This window comes from Phoca vitulina, unplaced genomic scaffold (assembly GCF_004348235.1).
Source record: "Phoca vitulina isolate PV1807 unplaced genomic scaffold, GSC_HSeal_1.0 scaffold41, whole genome shotgun sequence".
Lineage (NCBI taxonomy): Eukaryota > Metazoa > Chordata > Mammalia > Carnivora > Phocidae > Phoca > Phoca vitulina.
Genome location: NW_022589744.1, coordinates 15,978,913 through 16,000,692, shown reverse-complemented (window position 1 = coordinate 16,000,692; position 21,780 = coordinate 15,978,913). Strand labels below are relative to the sequence as shown.

Below are 21,780 nucleotides of genomic sequence, written 5' to 3'. Positions count from 1 at the left end.
CATGCACACACAGACACAGAGACATGCACACGCGCAGACACAGAGACGGAGACAGACACACACCACCACCACGCACACGCACATGCATGCACACACAGACACAGAGACACACATGCACACAGACACATGAACAAGCATGCACACGTGCATATGTGCATACACAGACATGCACGCACACAGACACACATATATGGATAAGCATGTACACACACATACGTGCACACACGGACACACACACATGCACACGCTGTGCAGGGAGAACTGTGGAGTCTGGAACGATGTCCCCACTTAACAAGTGCATTTGACATTGAGACGTCTTGTATGATGACCTTATCAAAAACACTCGCCAAACTGACTTTCTAAGTCTGCTGGCTCAGCTTCTCCACTAAGATCCCTGTCCACCTGGTCCTGGTTGGAGGGAGCAGAAACACTCGGGGGCCCACGTGTGTGCACGGGCATGTGTGCACACACTCGTGTGTGCGTACAAGTGAGCATGTGTGCGAGTGAGTACATCCATGTGAGTGCACGTGCAGTCCGGTCTGCTGGCCTCTGGGGGCGCCCCCCTTCCCCGTGGGCTCCAGGACTCACAGGTTCCACGTCCAGTCCTGGTAGGAAGACACCCCACAGCACTGCAGCCCCAGCTGGACCTGGTCAATGAGGAAGCGCAGGTCCGGGTCATCCTGATAGTGGGTGATGGCCGCACGCAGGGTGGGCTCCAGGCCATCCTGCAGCGGGCCCCAGAAGGCCACCAGCAAGGCACCCACCACAGCTTCCAGCGCCAGGAAGGCGATGAGACCCCCAGAGAAGCAGTGCAACAGGCAAGCATTCTCGCAGAGGGCACCCAGGCAGCCCGCCAGGCTCACTGCACTGACCACCAGCCCCCCCAGTGTCAGTCCCAGCAAGGGGTCTTCGGGCAGGGCCGCCCCCCGGCTACTCCCCAGAGACCCTTTGACAGCCAAGCCCCAGAGCCCAACGGCCAGGGCCAGCAGACCAAGCAGAGAGAAGAGGAAGTTGAACAGGAAGGTCAGGTACTTCAGGCAGCTGCTTCCCAAGGGGAGAGAGGAGGCCGGGTCTCCCCCAAGGCCTGTCCTCCAGACCTGGTCCTCTCGGGGTGCCGGCCCTGGGCGGCTTGAAGTGAGTGGGCTGCTCCCAGGGAGGGGCTCCTCCTGGCACCCGGTGCCCTGTGGAGGAAGGAGGAACACACAGGGAGACCTCACCAGCAGGACGTGATAATCAACAGGGAGGTCACCTCCTCGTGGCCAGGGGAAGAGACTGGACAGTGGATAGAGGACGCTCGGGGACTGGAGATGGCTGGGGAGGACCATGGCGGCCTCCAGGCTTGCCACCCGGCCAGGCAGCAGGGGGACAGGAAGGGCCTGTCTCCTGCAGAACGGAGGGACAGCTGCACCCTGCCAGTTCACGGTGGAGAGTAAGCGAGGCGATACTGGGAGACCGGCGTGGCACGAGCACGCGCCTGTCCTTGATCCCCTCTGTGTGATGGAGGATGTGGTCCCGCAGCAGAGGCACATGGCAGGTGGCCTGAACAGCATCTATGTGGGTTGGGCTGGACATGCGGTCCAGAGGGGGGCTTACCCACCCAGCCCAGGAGGTGCAGGCCCTCCAAGCAGAAGGGCTGGCCCAGGGGACTGCCCTTCTGCTTCCCCCTCTCAGACCAGCCCCAGTGTCCCAGGACCCGCGCAGTCCGCCCGACTCTCTGAGCGCAGACACGGTGCTGGGCCAGCCAGGCTCCCAGAGCAGGGAGGAGACCAGGGCTCTGTGGGAGGCAGGAGCCCTGCCTTGCCCTCCAGCAGGATGCTCAGCCACGCTCTGGGGTGGCTTTACTTTCCAAGTGTGGAAAGTAAAGAAGTGCTGACCCATCTCCCGCCCCCAGTTCTCCCACAGAGGAGTGGCTCATTGACCGTGAGGTTTGGAGAAGCTGCTGACTCCGTCCCACTTCGTCCCTTAACCAACAATCTCCCTTTCAGATCTGCTTGCCCCCTACCTCCAACGCTCTCCACCTGCAGGCAAGTGTGGGAGAAACTTCTGTTCTCTCCCTGCAGGGAGGAGAGGGACAGCCTGCCCTTGAAATCTGGGAGGAGAATTCGGAAGCTGTGGCCCCACACCTAGACAGGACCTCCCTTCCAAACCAGTTTCCCAGGAAGAAGCTGCCCTCCACTCCCCACATCTGACCCTACATTGAAACCTCATTCACTGTGAACTTGGAGGAAAGGAAAGGAGTATTTATCAGCCCCCCAGACCCCAACAGTCAGTGGGAGCAAAAGGACAGGCTGCTGGATGCCAGGCTGGGGGGGCCTGGGGCTGCCAGGGGCCGTGGGCGTGGGCCAGGAAGTTATCCTGCAGCTTCGCGGCCAGCCGGGAGGGATGTCGGGAGCCAGAACTCGTTGTCTTGCTTCCAGAACCACAGGCAGCCGTGGGGAAGGGGCAAATAGGGGCGGTAAGAAGGCCGAGAGGTCGCAGGTGGAGGCGGATGGGCAGGACATGAGGGAGGCGCTGAAGGCCCCCGTGAGCACGTCCCCTGGGTGTGTGCTTTTCTCAGAGTGTGGATGCACCGCACACCACGTCAAACACAAGGGCAAGGATAGGAAACATTCCCGAGTTGGGGCAAAGCGCTGGGTGAGGATAAAGCACCTGATTAGTGAAACAGCCACCGCAATCTTAGCTCCTCGTTGGTGTCCACCTACTGGCTAGCCCCAGCACACAGAGAGGCTCAGGGTGGGGCCTGGGGCCAGGGTGGGTGAGAACCGGCCTGAGGTCCTCCCGAGGGCCTTCGGGGGTGGAGACAGTCCCAAACGGGGGGCAGAGGGCACCGGGCACTGGCTTACCTGGGACAGCAGGGGGCTCCTTTCCCCCTCCTCCATTCTGCCCCAGGACAGGTGTGCTGGTCCCCTGCCTGGCGTCTCTAGCTGGGCCCCTGGAGCTGGAGCTGCCTGCCCTCAGCCGTCCTGTGAGCTCTGCAGCCCAGGGCCCGGTGAGCTGCGAGCACAACCAGGATGCCCCAGTCACGACCAGATCATGTGAGGCGTCACGCTGCAGGGCTTAAGACAGTCTCTGCTTTTGAGATGCAGACCATCCTTCTCGAGTGCAGATTTTCAGCCTCGCTCTCTGGATTCCCTGGAGCTCTGGGCAGGCGTGATGCGGGCGGGGCTGTCACGCCGTGCCCACCGCTACAGGGCCCCCGTCCGTGCGGGCCTCGGCCTGGCGGGCCAGCGGCTGCTCCTTCAGGTCACCCAGGACATCAGACCCCTGAGAACTGGCTCACAGAAACAATCCTGGGAGACCCGCCAGCAGTTAAATGCCAGGTCATCCCCCAAGTTATTCACTGTAAGAATGACACAGTATCCACTGGCCAGATCATGTCCTTCCTGGTTTTGAGGGACGTGGGCTCCTTCCTCCTCCCGAGCTTCTCTTCGCAGGGGCGGACTCTGTCACAGTCCGCGTTGTGCCCTAGTGCTTGGAAGGACCCGGGCCACACAGCTGCCCCGCGCACAGGGGCGCTCAAGGCTCCCTGACCCTGCCCTGCCCTGTCCTCTCTCCTCTGCTTGCATTGCTTGCGTGACGGTGGGAAGGCAGGCTCAGAGCGGATCCCCCCCACTACCAGCGCTGTGAGAACACGGGCACATAGCTCTCCACACCTCCCCCATGCCTTTGTGAAGTTATGACATGAATGTCGGTCTCTGGCTTGCAGGGACCTCTGGAGGCTGTGGGGGACCCCTGGGCGAGGCCACGTGCCCAGCCTGTCTTCACCTTCCTCTCCCCTGCTGTTCCTTGGCTTCTTTTGTTTGACATTCGAGCCCCAGCCTCTCTTCCTCACTTTACCCGCCACCTCACAATCCAGCCACATGGACTGCTTGCTGGCCCCAGGCAGCCCAGCTCTCACGTGCCCTTGGCCTTTGCCGTCCCCTGAAATCTCCGTGTCCAGCTCCAGGCCACATCCTGCCCCGCAAGCGGAGGCCTCCCCTCTTCTTCTGGGACACTCTTCTCTTCGTTTTGTAGTTATTTGTGTTCTTGTTTCATGCCCCCCACCCCGGCTTCCCGCACGACAACCACCCAACTGAGCCCAGTCTCGATTCCCGACCTGCAGGATCGGGAGGCTGGTAAATGGCTGTTGTGTGAAGCCACTAAGTTTTGAAAGAGTTCATTTCACAGCATCACTGTGACAACAGATTTACAATAGATATACAATTATACAATAGATAAATGGGACAATGGATCACTGATCGAAGTCCGGGAGTGTCCTGAGTCCTGGTGATACAGCAGTGGAAAAACCTGTCAACCCCTAGTCAGCAGGACCTCACCTCTGGTGAAGAGGAAGTCATAAAGCGAGGGGGGAAATAGGTGAATATATGTGATTTTACACGGTCGTCAGAGGTCTGAAGCCAGGACAGGAGGGTGAAGAGTCAGGGGGCTGTCGTCTTATGTAAGGTGATCGGGGAGGGCCTCACTGTAAGGTGTCTGGCTCCTAGGTATGTACCCCAAAGAACTGAAAACAGGGACTCAAACAAATACATACACACGCATATCCACGGTAGCATTACCTACAATTGCCAAAAGGTGGAAACAACCCAGATATCAATCAGCAAAGAATGGATAATCAAAATATGCTCTATGCACCCAATGGAATATTACTCAGCCATAAAAATGAGCTCTGAGCCCTGTTACAAAGCGGGTGGACCTGGAAAACGTTACGCTCAGCAAAAGAAGCCAGACACTAAAGTGCACATACATACCACTCCGTTGACATGAAATACTCAGAACAGGTAAGCCTAGTGGTTGCTGGGGGCTGGGGGAGGGGACTGGGGAGCTGCTGCTGAATGCGTGTGGGGTGTCCTTCTGGGGGTGATGGAAATGTTTGGGAAGTAGACACAGGAGGTGGTTACATCACATCGTGAAAGCACTAAATGCCACGGAATTGTCCACTGAATAATGGTTGACTGCATGCTGTGTGAATTTCATCTTAATTAAAAAAACAAAAAGAGGGGGTGCCTGGGTGGCTCAGTCGTTAAGCGTCTGCCTTTGGCTCAGGTCATGGTCCCGGGGTCCTGGGATCGAGCCCCACGTCTCGGGCTCCCTGCTCCGCAAGGAGTCTGCTTCTCCCTCTCCCACTGCCCCTGCTTGTGTTCCTGCTCTCACTATCTCTCTCTCTGTCAAATAAATAAAACAAACAAACAAACAAACAAAAACAAAAAGAGGAAGGGGAGAAACGTGGGGAAGGGAGGGGAATGAGCCAGGTGGGTTTTCTCAGGTGGGGTCCCCTCCGAGGGAGAGGGCGTGGGGTGAAGGAGCATCATGACCCGACTCCCGCTGTGAAGGGAGGGCTCAGGCTGCGGTGTGGCAGGCCGCAGTTCAGGGCAAAGACGAAAGCTGCAGATTTGATCCCGTGCAGCCAAGCCTTCACTCATCTCTTCCTCGAAGTGACAAACCCAGACCCCCTCGGTTACTGCATCCAGCTCCAAGTCCAGGCTCTTGGGGTGACGACAATCACCTCTCCGGCACTGTCTCACTCCTGTCCTGATACTGGGCGACGCTGAATGAAATTATAGTTACCAGCACAGGGAGGGACTGAGTTGCGTTTCCCCCAAATCCCTATGTTGAGGTTCCCACCCCCAGAACCTCAGAAGATGATCTGGAGAGACGGCCCTTAAGGAGGCAGTCAACTTAAAATGAGGCCAGTGTCCTCATACGAAGAGGAAACGGGGACACACAGGGACACCAGGGATGCCTGAGCACATAGGGAAGATACAGCGGTCTGCTGGCCAAGGAGAGCGGCCTCCGAAGAACCCGACCGGCTGTCTCCTTGATCTCCGGCTTCCAGCCTCTGGAACCAGGAGAAAATAAAGTGAAGTTATCCCGTCTGTGGAATTTTGTTAAGACAGTCCTAGCAAAGTGATACAACTATTCATATAACTTTTTAAAAAAAGTCAACATAATACCTTCCCAGTACCATGGAGGAGGTTAAAAAGGTAAGCAGCAAACAGCAGATAACACACCTGTTATCACGCAGTGCTTGCCCATGAGCGCCCCCGGGGACCTCGTGGAGAAGCCGGAGTCTTGCCCTTCTGTAGAATGAATACGTTTGGATAGAAGAGAAGCGAAAAGATCAGAGGCCATTCTGTAAAGAAGAGGAAAGAATAAGAGCGGAAGGATGTGTGTTGGCAAAATGCAGCCCGGTACCCTGGTCTTTCAGGCAATCCTGCCTGCTCTCCCTCCTTGTCTTGGATCTCGCGCCGCGCAGCCTATGTCCTCTGGGCTATGGCCTCTTCCCCCGTCTCCCTGCTCCTCTTTCTGCCTCTCCATGCTGTCTCCTGTGCATTCGGCTTCCAGAGAATCCTCCTGAAACACAACGGAAAGCATGCCTTCTTTGCTCTCATCCCTCCAAAGGCTTTCTAACATAACACACTCAGAATAGAATCTAAAGGCCTTTCCACGTCTCACATGGTTCTTCCCAACCCAGCCCTCCTCTGCCCTCACTCGTGATGCTCCAGCCACACCAGCTTTGTTGTTCCTGGAGCACCAGTACGTCCCAGGCCCCAGGACCTTTGCACATGCTTTCCCCACATCCTATTTCACTCTTCCCTCAGATACTTTATCTGGGACCTGCTCACACCTCATCTCCTCAGAGAGGTCTTTCTTGACGGTCTTATGTAAAATAGCCTCTCTCACCCTCCACCCCCTCCTCTGCTATGGTTGTTGGCTACAGCACATTGCATATTTAACATATTTGTTGTGTTTACAAGCTGCCTCCCGCTGGTAGATTCCATCAGGGTGGGGATCTCCCCTGTCTCTGCTGTCTTCCCAGCATTAGCCATGGGACGCGCAGAGTAATAGATCCTTGCGGATGGGATGAATAGGCAAGCTGAACTAGAGGCTGAAACCGAGATGATAGAACAGATTGTGTTGTCAACACTGATACTGTTAACCGTGATACAGACCCAGGGAACTTAAGGAGTGGGGATGGGGAGGAAACGAGGGCGACTTTTTCAGCACAGGAGATACATAAATACAACCTGGAGTTGAGCCATGGGGTTAAAAAAAAAAAAAACATAGATTCTGGCCTCCTGGACGTCTTTGTAACTTTTCCCCAAAGTCCCGGGAAAGGTCTGCTCCAGAATTTGCAGGGCCTGGTGCAACATGAAAACGGGGGGGCTCCCCGTTGAAAACCATGAAGAATTACAAGAGGCTGACAGCTAAGCCCTGGACCCCAGCACGAGGCCCTTCCTGCCCGGTCGGTGGCCCGGGAAGCCGGCCCTGGGGACAGGTCTCAGGATATCCCATCTCTGTGGCAAGGGACGCTGCCCTGAAATGCAGTTTATTTATTCATTTTTTTTAAACTAAAGATTTTATTTATTTATTTGACAGAGAGAGGCACAGCGAGAGCAGGAACACAAGCAGGGGGAGTGGGAGAGGGAGAAGCAGGCTTCCCGCCGAGCAGGGAGCCCGATGCGGGGCTCGATCCCAGGATCCTGGGATCATGACCTGAGCTGAAGGCAGACGCTTAACGACTGAGCCACCCAGGCGCCCTAGGGGAAACTTTTTAAAGCAGACCACCCAGTGTAAACCTGATGTGAGTTGGATGTTTTTATTGGTACATTGATTCCTTACCTGGCCTTTATTTTATTTTATTTTTTTTAAAGATTTTATTTATTTGACAGAGAGAGACACAGTGAGAGCAGGAACACAAGCAGGGGGGAGTGGGAGAGGGAGAAGCAGGCTTCCCGCTGAGCGGGGAGCCCGATGCGGGACTCGATCCCGGGACCCTGGGATCATGACCTGAGCCGAAGGCAGACGCTCAACGACTGAGCCACCCAGGCGCCCCTGAAATGCAGTTTAAATTCAGTTGTTTCTCTTGCGTTAGATTCGTGGAAATGCCTTCTTTCCTTTTCCATATCATGACGGTGTGATGTCACCGTCTGATACGATGCCTCTCTCTGCATGTGACCCCAGGACCTAGGGCATATGCAATTTCCCCCAATTATAACCCAGCAATGAGGATTTCTGGGCGAGACTCGGACGCTTGCTTTTGTTTCTTCTCGGACCTCCCTGCGTTGCCTGGACTTTCGCAAAGGAGCGCGGGTCGCGAAGTCTTCTTCCCTGGGGCCTCCTTTCCGCCTGCGGCGCGGGGCTCAGGACCCGCGCGCCCCCCTCCCGCGGGCTCGGGGCCGCCCCGCCTGCGCATGCGCGGGCCGTTGGAGGGCCGGAACTCGGTTTCGGGGCTGCGCGGCCGGCGGAGCGCGTTGGGCGAGGCGCCGGACGTCGCGCGGCGGTGGCGGCCGGCGGCGAAGCTGGAGCGGCGGTGGCGGCGGCGGCGGGAGGCCGGGGCCGGGGCTGAGGCCGGGGCCGGGGCTTCGAGGCCCGCGGGGCGGCAGGCGGCGGCGGCGGCCCGGGGTTCCAGCCCGGAGACGGGAGCGGCCGCCATGGCCGAGAGCATCGTGAGTGGGGCGGGAGCGGGAGCGGGGCGCCGGGATGAGGCAGCAGATTTACCGGCGCGGCCTGTGGGGCGGCGGCCCGCCTCCCGCCTCCCGCCTCCCGGCCCGGCGGGCGCGCGGCCTCCCCTCCGGCCGCTCCGCGACCGCCGGCTCCGCGGCTCCGCCGGGCCGGGTGCGGGGTGCCGGGCCGTGTTCCGGGCTGCCGGGCCGGGGGCCGGGCCGTCGGAGCCGGGGCGCGCCCCAGCCTGGGCTCGAGTCCCCGCGGGGAGAGCGCTGGGTCCGGAGGGGCCTCGTGGACGCCGGGGGCCGTGAGGACGGGAAGTCCGGCCGCTGACGTCTTCTGTGTCTTGGTGGCGAGGACGGTGTGACAGCTGCCTGTTCGAGAAGGGCGGTTCCAAAGGTCGGCCTCACGTGTTACCTGAAATTAGGAATTGGCATGTCCCCCCCCCGGCCCCCCCAAAGTAAAGGGAGTCCGTGAAAGGAGGACCTGGGATTTCTGGGGGACAGCAGAGCGGGGCCGGCTGGCGGGTCACATTCCCGCCCTCCTCCGCGGCCGGCGCCGCAGCCCCCCAGGCGTGGAATGGCCCCCGCGGGGCGCTCTGAGGGCCTGGGTCTCGGGAAGGAGCCAGGGGGGAGCGGAGGGAGCAGATGGCCCGAGAGAGACCGAGACAGCGACTCCTTCTAAAACAGGAGTTCCTGATCGTTGTTGACTTCTAGAAAAGGACGCGAATCTGAGTTCAAATGAATCTACTTTCAGATTTTCTCTTTACTGTAATACTTGGAGTTGAAGCAGCCATGGACAAACGAGTTGTTTTAGAAAAGGCTGCTTTTCTACCAGTATGTGTACAAGGCTCGGTGCTTACCGATAGCATTGGCTGTCCTCGAATTCCGTCTGGTGTAACTGATTTTTGTCTTGCCAATTCTTCGACTCTCCCAAGAAGTATTCTGGGCTCATTTTCTTAAAAATGGTGAAACCTAAGTTACCAGGAGGCTGTGTGTGTGTGTTGCCAGGTCTGTCTCTTCTGGAGTATTTTATTTTGTAGCCTGTGTCAGATACCAAGCGAGAAGTTCCCTCACTACCAGCTATGTTTTTCTGTTGGACTTAAATACTGGGCTCAGTTGACAAACCTGGACTGCCATGCCCTGTTGTAGATGATCAAAGAGGATAACTTCTTAAGTTTTAGAACCCTCCAGAAACATGGAAGCCGGACCTTTAGCTCCTCAAGGAGTGTCATGCTCTTGTTCCCAAGTGAACAAAGGAACGGTCACAAAAGCTCCTGCAGAGAAACCAAGCTCTTAATGTGCCCCAGTGTGGGAGACAGATTTCAGAAACGAATGGAATTGGCTGGTGCCCATGCTGCGTATTATGAAGACATTTTTCTAGGTTTTGAATGCAGAGTGAAGGGTAAAAGTCAGAAGAATTTGTATTTGTACTCTTCACTAATGAGCGGGAAAGTTAAACAGATGTAGTTAAGCAAAAAGAAGATATTTTCTGCCTTAACAATTGGGATTTCATAAGGATTATTCAAAACAGTCTTAAAAATTGAGAACAGTATCAGGGCAAAGCCTTTTCAGTCAAGTGAAAGTAGAAAATGAGAAAGTCAAACTATTTTAGGAAAATCTAGATTAATCTTGTTTGATAAAAGTGGACAGTAGATCAAAAGCCATTGTGGCATTTTATCGTGTATCAGTGAAATCTTTTTTTTTTTTCAATTAAAACTCTGTGGGTTTTTTTTAAGATTTGATTTTTATGTAATCTCTACATTCAACATGGGGCTTGAACCCACAACCCAAAATCAAGAGTTGCAGGCCTCACTGACTGAGCCACCCAGGCACCCCAGTGAAAATAGTTTTTAAAAAACAATGGTTTGTGCTCACTTCGGCAGCACATATACTAAAATTGGAACGATACAGAGACGATTAGCATGGCCCCTGCGCAAGGATGACACGCAAATTCGTGAAGTGTTCCAAAACAAACAAACAAACAAACAAAACACAAAAAACAATGGCTTGTGACACTTTTCATGTGTAAAGGTTTTTTTTTTTTTAAAGATTGTATTTATTTATTTGACAGAGAGTGAGAGCAGGAACACAAGCAGGGGGAGTGGGAGAGGGAGAAGCAGGCTTCCTGCGGAGCATGGAGCCCGATGTGGGGCTCGATCCCAGCACCCTGGGATCATGACCTGAGCCAAAGGCGGACGCTTAACAACTGAGCCACCCAGGTGCCCCGGTTTTGTTTTGTTTTTTTTAAAGTGTTGTTTTCAGTACAGTGCACAGTGCAGTAATTGCTGAGAAGAGAAACCATCATGAGTACTTGGTGGTGTATTCCTGCCTTTCTTCCTACCCCTCAAGTCGTTGGAGCATCATCTGCCTTGTTTGTGGCAGGGCATGCCTTTTCATGCTCCCTGACGAAAGCAGGAACTTGTTCAGTTGGCCAGGCAGAGTAACTCACCTTCAGAAGGACTTTGATCTGTATAAAAATCAAGTCCTAGAAGATGATGCTCTTTGTGCAGTGTTCCAGGCCTGCCAACCATTTCAGGCTTGCCATAAAAGTATTTTTTTAAAACCCTGCTATGTTTACCATGATGTCAAACACCTTTATTTCTTTTCTTTTAGTCTTTCTATTAAAGGGAAATAACAAATTAGAAGATATCCTGTGATTCTTTTAGATCATTCTAATTTTTGCCTATAGATTCTAGAACAAAGAGATCTTCTTTATTTTTTATTTTTATTATTATTTTTTAATCAATTGCGTTTTAAATTTTTTATTTATTTTTTAAGTAATCTCTACACCCAACGTGGGACTTGAACTCAAAACCAGAGTGGGATGCTTCACCAACTGAGCCAGCCAGGTGCCCTCAAAGTGAGATCTTTTTCAAAGAACCCAGTCATTCATGATTCATGGAGGGTTTTTTTTTTTCTGTTGTGTTATTGTTGTTTTTATAAATCTGAAAACTAAGTGTTTCTTTTTTTTTAAAGATTTTATTTATTTGACAGAGAGTGAGCACACAAGCATGGGGAGCAGTGGAGGGAGAGGGGGAAACAGGCTCCCTGCTCAGCAGGAAGCCTGACACAGGGCTCAATCCCAGGACCCTGGGATCATGACTCGACCCGAAGGCAGACGCTTAACCATCTGAGTCACCCAGGCGCCCCGAGATAACTGTTTCACATATATATATTCCTAATAATGGTTAAAAATTTTTCTGAGTGAAATGACCAGAGTTGAGAGGGACTCTCAAGGTATCTTTGCATAGGTTGGTGAATCTCATACCTCTTCTTCATCTTTTAGAAATACTTGGGTGTTGCACGGGGAAGGGTGAGGTTTGGCTCTAAGTTTCGGTGACCCAGATGCTGAAAGACTGCAGATGTTAGTCTCAGTTAGAGATCAGGAACTTCCTAGTCTGTGCACTAACCACCTTGTTTCATTTGTGACAGATAATTCGTGTCCAGTCCCCAGATGGGGTGAAGCGGATCACAGCCACAAAGAGAGAAACAGCCGCAGCGTTTTTGAAAAAGGTAGTGGTGGCTTGGGTATTTGCATCTTCATCCTCTCCTGTTACTCCCTTCCCATCTGTACCTTCCCTCTCCTCCTCAGTCCTTGATTCTGCCCACTCCCTAGTTTACAGTCTCTTGCATTGCTCTTCTCTCTCATGACTGGATTGATCCAGGGTCAGATTGCGTCACAGTTGACCATGGCTTACAGCTGTGGTGGCCAAAAAGAGTCCAAAGTTGCGTGTAAGAGTAGTTCATGAGACTAATACTTAGGAGAATGAAAAATTGGAAAAATTAGAGAGTGAAAGACTTGAATTGTCCATCAAAAGAGAAATGTTAAAAATACGTATAGAGTAATCCCACTTCATTCTTAGAAAATTAGAGCCACAGGGGGCGCCTGGGTGGCTCAGTTGATTAAGTGTCTGACTCCTGGTCTCAGCTCAGGTCATGATCTCAGGGTCCTGGGATCGAGCCCCACGTCAGGCTCCATGCTTAGCACGGAGTTTACTTCTCTCCTTTTTCCTCTCTTGCCTGTGCATGCGTGTTCTCCCTCTCTCTCTCTCAAATAAATAAAAATAAAGAAAATGAGAGCCACATACACAGATCTGTTGTGAATTTACAGAATGCAATGTAAAAGAGCGCAGCCAGACTTAAAAAGGGTAACCCTGGGAGGAGAGCCCTGTAGTAAGGAGTGGCTTATGCTTTATACTTCATAGCAGAGATCAGTAAACTATGGCTTGTGGGATGACCTATTCTTCCCCCTGGCACACAGATTGCATTTCCCTGACCTTTTTTTTTTTTTAAAGATTTTATTTATTTACTTAGTCAATAAGTAAATAAAGGGGGGGAGGGGAGGGGCAGAGGGAGAAGGAGAGAGAATCTCCAGCAGACTCTGAGCTAAGTGTAGATTCCAATGTGGGGCTCAGTCTCATGACCCTGAGATCATGACCTGAGCCGAAACCAAGAGTTGGTCACTTAACCGACTCTGCCACCCAGGTGCCCCTATTTTTGTAAATAAAGTTTTGTTGGAACGTAGCCACACTCATTGGTCTAGTTATTGTCTGGCTGCTTTTACGCTCCAACAACAGAGCTGAGTAGTTGTGACAGAGACGGTATGGCTTGCAAAGCCAAAAATACTTACTGTGTGGCCCTTTCCAGAAAAGGTTTGCCAACCATTACTTTTTATAGTCTATGTTATTTGAATCTGTTGCAAACAGGTGTTACATTTGTAATAATAAGTGTTGTTTCTCATTTTCTTTCTTTGTTTTTGTTTCTCATTTTCATAAGCACATACAAGCTTTGGGGTTATGGACTGTCAGAGCCAGAGGGAATCCTAGGTGTCATGGAGTCCAGTCTTTTTATTTTCACAAAGGTGGAAACTGAAGGCCTAGGAAGTAAAGATACTTGCCAAGGATCACTGGGTTGCGATCTAAGCCACAACACTTATTTGGAAAATCTGGTTCCTAAAAGGTAGTTGCTATCATGATTGCCATAGCACTGCTTGTGGGGCGTATTTATAAGAATAAGAGAAAAAAGAATTAGATGCAATAGGCACCAGAGTGGAGGGTCTCTGAGTCTTTAAGAAATTGTAATTTCCTACTCTTTGCTCTTTGAGTAGCCGCTGACTGTGGCCCGCTTGCTCCTAGAGATGGTGCTAGGGTATGGTGCATGCTGGAATTCACGAGACATCATCTGAGACCGAGACGAAGCATCAACGCATTGTCTATTGCTTAGATAATTGTGTGGATAGACACCAGGCATCAGAGCACTGCATGCAGTTCTTTTTTTTCTCTGAGGCTTTGTGGTAGGGAAATTTCTTTTCCTTTTTTTTTGATAGGGAAATTTAGTATTATTATTTTAAATATTTATTTGAGGGGCGCCTGGGTGGCTCAGTCATTAAGCGTCTGTCTTTGGCTCAGGTCATGATCCCAGGATCCTGGGATCGAGCCCCACATCGGGCTCCTTGCGCTCTGCGGGGAGCCTGCTTCTCCCTTTGCCTGCCACTCTCTCACTTGTGCACGTGCATACTCTCTCTGACAAATAAATAAACTATTTATTTATTTATTTTTAAAGGTTTTATTTTATTTTTTAAAATATTCTGCTTATTTACCTGACAGAGAGAGAGACAGTGAGAGAGGGAACACAGCAGGGGAGTGGGAGAGGGAGAAACAGGCTTCCCACCGAGCAGAGAGCCTGAAGCGGGGCTCGATCCCAGGACCCCGGGATCACGATCCGAGCCGAAGGCAGACACCTAACTGACTGAGCCACCCAGGCGCCCTTCTTTTTTTTTTTTTTTTTAAAGATTTTATTTATTTATTTGAGAGAGAGAATGAAAGAGAGAGAGCACAAGAGGGGGGAGGGTCAGAGGGAGAAGCAGACTCCCTGCTGAGCAGGGAGCCTGATGCGGGACTCGATCCCGGGACTCCAGGATCATGACCTGAGCCGAAGGCAGTCGCTTAACCAACTGAGCCACCCAGGCGCCCCTCCAGGCGCCCTTCTTTAAAGGTTTTATTTATTTATTTGACAGACAGACAGCGAGAGAGGGAACACAAGCAGGGGGAGTGGGAGAGGGAGAAGCAGGCTTCCCGCTGAGTAGGGAGCCTGGTGCAGGGCTCGATCCCAGGACCCTGGGACCATGACCTGAGCCGAAGGCAGACGCTTAATGACTGAGTCACCCAGGCACCCCACATAAACTCTTTAAAAAATAATAAGTAAAAAAAAAAAACAACCCATGGCATGTCTTTAGCAACCACGTGTGTGCACACACATACTTAGGTGCACAGACTTTTACCAAAATGGGATTGTGCTATACTATTGCTGTATTTCATAAAATCTAAGAGATTATTGAGTTTAAGGAGAAACACTTATATACGATTAGGAAAGAAAAAAATGCTTTCACACCTGCTTTCCTTTGTCATTTAGATTTTATACTTACATAAAGTGTTCTTTTAGACTTATTTGGAAACAATTTATTTTATTTTATTTTATTTTTTTTTTTTTTAAAGATTTTATTTATTTGACAGAGAGAGACACAGTGAGAGAGGAAACACAAGCAGGGGGAGTGGGAGAGGGAGAAGCAGGCTTCCTGCTGAGCAGGGAGCCTGATGTGGGACTTGATCTCAGGACCCTGGGACCGTGACCTGAGCCGAAGGCAGACCCTTAATGACTGAGCCACCCAGGTGCCCCTGGAAATAATTTATTTTAATCATGTGTTATTCTTATGCATACATAAGAAGGAAAATCTAAGTGAAATTAATTGGGTAGGATCTTCCTACAGTGTCACATTCAGTTGTGACAAAAACAAAAATTGAGCCAGTTTTTGATTTGGCTGTCGATTCGATGTCCATGTCCCCTGTAGAGGGTCATCACCTGCACTGTTGGAGGATTAGTACCAGCACCAGCACCTGTTCTGTGGGTGCTGGTGCTGGATTTCTCTCTGTCTTACTAGCAGGGCTTGACAACCCAAATTCCTGTTTTCTCCTCGATTGATCATTAAATAGCTTGTTTGACAGAAATGTTGAGGGATGACAGTTGTCCAGCCATGCTACCTGGATGACAGGTTTACACGAGCCCAGGCAGTCACCTGTATGCCTTGCTGCCCCACAGGCAAGAACTGGAACACGTTACTGTTCCTAAGGTGCATCCATGCCAGGGATGTTAAAACCTCATTATGGGATATTTTGTAGTCCTGTTTTTTTTTTTTCACTTGACAATAGGTTAAGGAATGGTTTTATGTCAGTAAATGTAGATAACACATAACGGGGGCCTGGGTGTCTCATTTGGAGATTCTTGATTTCAGCTCAGGTCATGATCTTAGGGTTGTGAGATTGAGCCCCGACTCGGGCTCCGCACTGGGTGTGGAGTTGGCTTGAGATTCTCTCCCTTTCCCTCTGCCGCCCCCTCCACCCCAGCTCTCATGCTCACGCGTGCGCTCTCTCTCTTTTTCAAGAAATAAATAACACGTAACAGGGGTGCCAGGCTGGCTTAGTCGGTAGAGAGTGCAACTCTTGATCTCGGGGTGGTGGGTTCGAGCCCCATGTTGGGTGTAGAGATTACTTAAAATATTTTAAGAAAAATAATATATAATATAAAGTTTGCCATCTAAACCAATTTTTATTTATTTATTTATTTTTAAAGATTTTATTTTTTTGACAGAGAGAGACACAGCGAGAGAGGGAACACAAGCAGGGGAAGAGGGAGAAGCAGGTTTCCCGTGGAGCAGGGAGCCTGATGCGGGGCTCGATCCCAGGACCCTGGGATCATGACCTGAGCCGAAGGCAGACGCTTAACGACTGAGCCACCCAGGCACCCCTAAACCAATTTTTATTTTTTATTTTTTTAAAGATTTTATTTATTTATTTGAGACAGAGAGAATGAGAGAGAGAGAGCACATGAGAGGGGGGAGGGTCAGAGGGAGAAGCAGGCTCCCTGCCGAGCAGGGAGCCCGATGCGGGACTCGATCCAGGGACTCCAGGATCATGACCTGAGCCGAAGGCAGTCGCTTAACCAACTAAGCCACCCAGGCGCCCAACCCCTAAACCAATTTTTAAAGTAAAGTAATCTCTATACCCACCGTGGGACTTGAACTCACAACCCTGAGATCAAGAGTTGTGTGCTTCTCCAGCTGAGGCAGCCGGGCACCCCCAGTCTAAACCATTTTAAGACTACAGTTCAGTCGTGTTAAAGTACATTCATGTTATGCAGTCATTACTACCATCCATTTCCAGAACTTTTTCACCTTGCAAATCTGAAACTGTATGCATCAAACAGCAGCTCCCCTTTTTTTCCCTGCCCCCAGTCCTTGGTAACTACCATCGTATTTTGTGTCTTTATGACTCCTTCAGGTATCTTATTAAGTCGACCATACTCCTCTTCAGTAATTGGTGATTTGGCTGTGCATGTGCATAAGTGGGCTTGAAGAGACCTGTGGGCTGACCGCTGTGAACGTGCCGGCTCCAGCTTGCTGGGCCCACATTTGAAGCCTTGATCCTGCTTTACTATGTGGCTTATGCCCTCTTAGGGATTGCTGTTTGCAAGTATGAGGAGATGGGTGACGTTGAGGAGATCTCACAGAATTTTAGAGTTGGTTCTTTTAAGACAGTCTAGCGCTGCTCATTCTGTGGCTCATCAGACCCTCAGCCCTTCTCGGACAGGTTCTTCTGGCTGTCTTGCTCAGCAGCAGCCCCCCTTCCTCAGCTCACTGTGTCAGGCTGCTGTCGCTCCCCCGCGCGGCCTAGAGGATGGCTTTGTCCTGTCCTCATTGACCTCAGCAGTCTGTGACCCGCTCCTTTCTCCTTATATTTAATTTTTTTTTTTTTTTTAAACCACAAAGTAAAATACATACTAAGAAATGCTTGAAAAATATGGACAAATGACTGATGGTGAAGCAAACACATAGGTCAAGGAGGGGCATGGCCGGTGCCGCAGAGCCGGTCATCAGCCTTCCCCACTCCCTCACTCCCTCCTGCATTGACGAGGATGGCTTCCCCCTTACCTGTGTTGTGCCACCTCAGCGTGCATTCCTAAACCCTAAATTGTAGTTTTGCCTGTTTTTGAATTTAACATGAATGGAATCCTGCTATGTATACTTTTTTGTTACCTTTAATTATAAGTATATTAATTTCATTCCATGCTGTGTTTCTGGTTTTATTACATCAGTTATACACAAAGTTTACCTCAGGTGTGAATATAAGGTTTTTAAGATCTATTTATTTATTTGAGAGAGAGTGTGAGAGTGTGCGTGGGGCAGGGGCAGAGGGAGAAGGAGAGAATCTTAAGCAGATTCCTCAGAGCTCAATCTCCTGACCCTGAGATCATGACCTGAGCTGAAATCAGGAGTTGGACGCTCAAGCAACTGTGCCACCCAGGTGCCCCCATTTTTAAGATTTTAATGATGCTGTTGTAAGACTCTGCTAAGATTTTTTTTTTAATTTATTTATTTGACAGAGAGAGAGACAGTGAGAGAGGGAACACAAGCAGGGGGAGTGGGAGAGGGAGAAGCAGGCTTCCCACAGAGCAGGGAGCCCGATGCGGGGCTCGATCCCAGGACACTGGGATCATGACCTGAGCCGAAGGCAGACGCTTAACGACTGAGCCACCCAGGCACCCCAAGATTTTTTTTTTTTAATGGTTGCTGCCCTGTGTTAGATTCCTGTGTCTTCAGATAAAGAACTCAAAAGTTCATAGAAGCAGTTATGGTCATGGGAGTAGCATAAAAAAGTAATAATCTATTTCTGGATCTCAGAAGTGGGATTCCACACGTCAAGTCCTAATGCTGGCTGTCATATTTGAGAATGCAGCTGGGGGTGCCTGGGTGGCGCAGTCAGTTAAGCGGCTGACTCTTGGTTTCGGCTCAGGTCATGATCACCTGGTCATGAGATTGAGCCCCAAGTTGGGCTCTGTGCTCCGCGTGGGGTCTGCTGGAGATTCTCCCTCAGCTCCTTCCCCTGTGTGCTCTCTTGCTCTCTCTCGTGCGCGTGTGCGTGCGTGTGCACTCTCTCTAAGATAAATAAATCTTTAAAAAAAAAAAGGCAGCTGTATCTTAGTCCTCCTGGGGAGCATAATCATCATGTGGTCCCAGGAGACTTACCTTTATACAAAGGGCTGGCCCTACAACAGCCCCTGCCCCATTTTGGAAACTCCTTTTCATCCTGGGAGTAATGTGGTAGCTTTCATGAAGCTCACACTTGTGGTGAAAGCTTTCTCGTTTTTGGAAATAGCTTGCAGGGTGTCGCGTACAGAAAAACACGATGCGTTTGCAGAATAGCTGAAATGCCGCAATTGGTTAATTTCAGTTTATATCTAAGCTATTTCAGAGAAGAGCCAAAGACATTATTTTTATTCTTTAGTCTTAACTTTTTTTGCAGTCGGGAATACAAATTTCATGGTCTTAATTGGCTGATGCTTTATTTCATTAATGCCACTTTTAGCTTGGGACAAAAATACATGGTATCAAATACTTACTTTATTATTTTACTTATTTATTAATTTTGTAAAAGATTTTATTTATTTATTTGGCAGAGAGAGACACAGCGAGAGAGGGAACACAAGCAGGGGGAGTGGGAGAGGGAGAAGCAGGCTTCCCGCGGAGTAGGGAGCCCGACGCGGGACTCGATCCCAGGACCCTGGGATCATGACCCGAGCCGAAGGCAGACGCTTAACGACTGAACCACCCACCTGCCCCTCAAATACTTATTTTAAGTTCATTTAAGATCTTGTTTTATTTTTATTTATTTTTTAAAATAAATTTTTTTAAAAACTTCAAAATTTTTTCTTTTTTAAGATTTTATTTAGCTGAGAGAGAGACAGCAAGAGATGGAACACGAGCAGGGGGAGTGGGGGGCGCCTGGGTGGCTCAGATGGTTAAGCGTCTGCCTTCAGCTCAGGTCATGATCCCAGCGTCCTGGGATCGAGCCCCGCATCGAGCCCTGCATCGGGCTCCCTGCTCAGCGGGGAGCCTGCTTCTCCCTCTCCCTCTGCCTCTCTCCCTGCTCATGCTCTCTCTCTCTCTCTCTCTCTGTATCTCTGTGTCTCAAATGAATAAATAAAATCTTAAAAAAAAAATAAAAATAAAAAAAAGAAAGTAAATCAATTCATTTATTAAAAAAAAAAGCAGGGGGAGTGGGAAAGGGAGAAGCAGGCTTCCTGCTAAGCAGGGAGCCCAATTTGGGGCTTGATCCCAGGACCCTGGGATCATGACCTGAGCTGAAAGCAGTTGCTTAACCAACTGAGCCACCCAGGTGCCTCAGATTTTTAAAAATTTTTAAGTAATCCCTACACTCGTGGGGCCTGAACCCACAACCCCAAGATCAAGAGTTACACGCTCCACCGACTGAGCCAGCCAGGCGCCCCAAATCTTGTTTGTTTTAAGGACCATTTCTTATTATCACTTTGAGAATTTCAGAATGACAAGGTGGAGTTATTTGTAATCCATTCATTTAACATCAGTAGGAAATAAGGTTAGTATGTAAAGCTAATCATTAAATCAACTCTTTTTTGTCATAGTAAATAAATAGTAGGTTTTATCAGTAATTCCACATTAAAGGAGAAATGAGCTGAAAAGCAACAGATAGAACTAGGCATAAATGGTATTTGGTTGACTCAGGGAAACACACAGAGCTCCTCTCTGGTCTCATCCCTGACCTGCATTGTCTCTGTCAGAATTCTCATGACACCCCTCCCCCCTTTATTTATTTCTCTATTTATTAATTATTTATTCAAGTATAGTTGACTGCACTTCTCTTTTGAAAACCAATCACAGAACATTTAATGTGAAGTTTCAGATTGTGTAGTTCAGAGCTCTTGTCCTAGTCTCTGCCTTATGTGTTCTTCCGGTGTTTTCTCTGGCTCTGACTAGGTCTGGTGTCTTGTTCCTCAGCCTGAAGAATGTCTCCTGCCATTTACCGAAGCGGAGCCTTGCTGTTGACACACTCCCTCAGGTTTTGTTGGCCTGAAAATGTTTTCAGTTTGCCTTGGTATTCAAGGGGTATTTTTGCCAGATACAGAATTCTGAGTTGACAGATTTTTATTCCCTCTCAGCACTTTGAAGATGTCATTCCATTGTCTTCTGGTCTCCACTGATCTCTGGCTGTCAGCTGTTTGACCCTGACGCATGCACTGAGGGATCGTTTTTTTTATGTATCCCACTTGGGGGTTGCTGAACTTCCTGGATTTGTTACTCTGTGTTAGTCATCACGTTTGAGGTTTTCAACCATTTGTTCTTCAAATACTTTTCAGTCCTTTCCTTATTTTATTGTCCTTAGGATCATTAGATATTGTCCTAGGAGTTCTTAAGGTTCACTTCATTTTTCTTTCCAATTTCCATTTTCAGATTGTGCAGATTCTCGTAATTTGTCTTCAGGCTGATCGACTCCTCCTTCGGCATCTCCCGTCTGCTGATAAGCCCATCCAGTGCTTCCTTTTCCATTACTGCTTCCTGTTGTAGAATTTTTATTTGATTCCATTTTATCGTTTGTTTCTCTGCTGAGACTCCTGGGTCTCTTCGTGTGTTTGCCGCTACTCTGATGACCCCTGAATGTTGAGCTACAGCTTGGACTCTTCTCCCGGCCCCAGACTCAAATGCTGACTGCCTGCTGATGTCCTCTCCGGGGTGCCGGGCACCATCTCAGTGTCGGTGTTGAAGGGAACGCCTGGCCTTCCCTTAGGTCTTCTTCCTCCTTCACCTCTTCTGTGCTTTTTTACTGGTGTGGCCTTCCTCCCAGTTCTCAAACCAGAAGTCTGAACACTGCACTGATGCCCTTCCTTTCCCTCACTCCATTCTGCCCCTCATCCCACATTGGCAAGGGCTATTGATTATAAGAGCTGGAAGGTGTGCTCCTCCCTCCATCTCCGCTGGCCTGGCCGTGTCTGAGCCTGTCTCTGGGCTGCACAGCCGGCTCTCCTGTTCCCTCTTCCCACTTTCAGCAGAGTGTCAATGAGAAGTTAGCCTCTTAGCTTGGCCACCCCCTGCCGTCAGCCCCTGTGGCTTCCACGGCTCCTGGGCTGGAATGCAGACTCCTCCTAGCCCACACGGTCCTGTCTGCCTCGCCATTCTTGTCTCTTAACCGTTTCCTTCTTGCGGGCTGGGCTCTGGCCTGACTGGCCTCTCTCTTCCCAACCCCTTCCTGCCTCTCGGCCTTTGTGCTTGCTCCTCTTGCCTGCACTATTCTTTCTCTGCTCTGTGAGTAGCAGCCTTAGTCTCCTCCTCTGGGACGCTGCTCGGACGTGTTCCTCAGAGACCTTCTCTGTCCTCCTGTCCACAGTGGCCTCTCCCATGCTTCTCTGTCTTCCTTTCCTGCCTGGTGCTTACCTGCACCTGTGGTTCTCGTCTGTTAGCTCTCTCCCC

The 21,780-nt window shown here is 50.4% G+C and overlaps 2 protein-coding genes and 1 non-coding gene across 3 annotated transcripts in view; 2 read left to right on the top strand and 1 right to left on the bottom strand.

Annotated features, from left to right (window-relative positions):
• TSPAN10 (tetraspanin 10) overlaps positions 1-8,434 on the bottom strand; it is a 9,732-nt gene extending 1,298 nt beyond the window's left edge. Inside the window, exons 1-3 of the mRNA XM_032429990.1 lie at positions 8,187-8,434; positions 3,184-3,271; positions 589-1,181 (exon numbers count right to left, since the gene is read on the bottom strand). Of these exons, the coding sequence (XP_032285881.1) occupies positions 589-1,181; positions 3,184-3,271; positions 8,187-8,434 (929 nt within the window). The remainder of the gene's footprint in view (positions 1-588; positions 1,182-3,183; positions 3,272-8,186) is intronic.
• The window catches only part of NPLOC4 (NPL4 homolog, ubiquitin recognition factor), a 67,884-nt gene continuing 54,451 nt past the window's right edge, over positions 8,348-21,780 (top strand). Inside the window, exons 1-2 of the mRNA XM_032429437.1 lie at positions 8,348-8,447; positions 11,880-11,960. Of these exons, the coding sequence (XP_032285328.1) occupies positions 8,433-8,447; positions 11,880-11,960 (96 nt within the window). The 5' untranslated portion in view covers positions 8,348-8,432. The remainder of the gene's footprint in view (positions 8,448-11,879; positions 11,961-21,780) is intronic.
• LOC116648174 lies at positions 10,315-10,421 on the top strand. Its single transcript, XR_004302458.1, has one exon. It is a non-coding gene; the product is annotated as a U6 spliceosomal RNA (small nuclear RNA).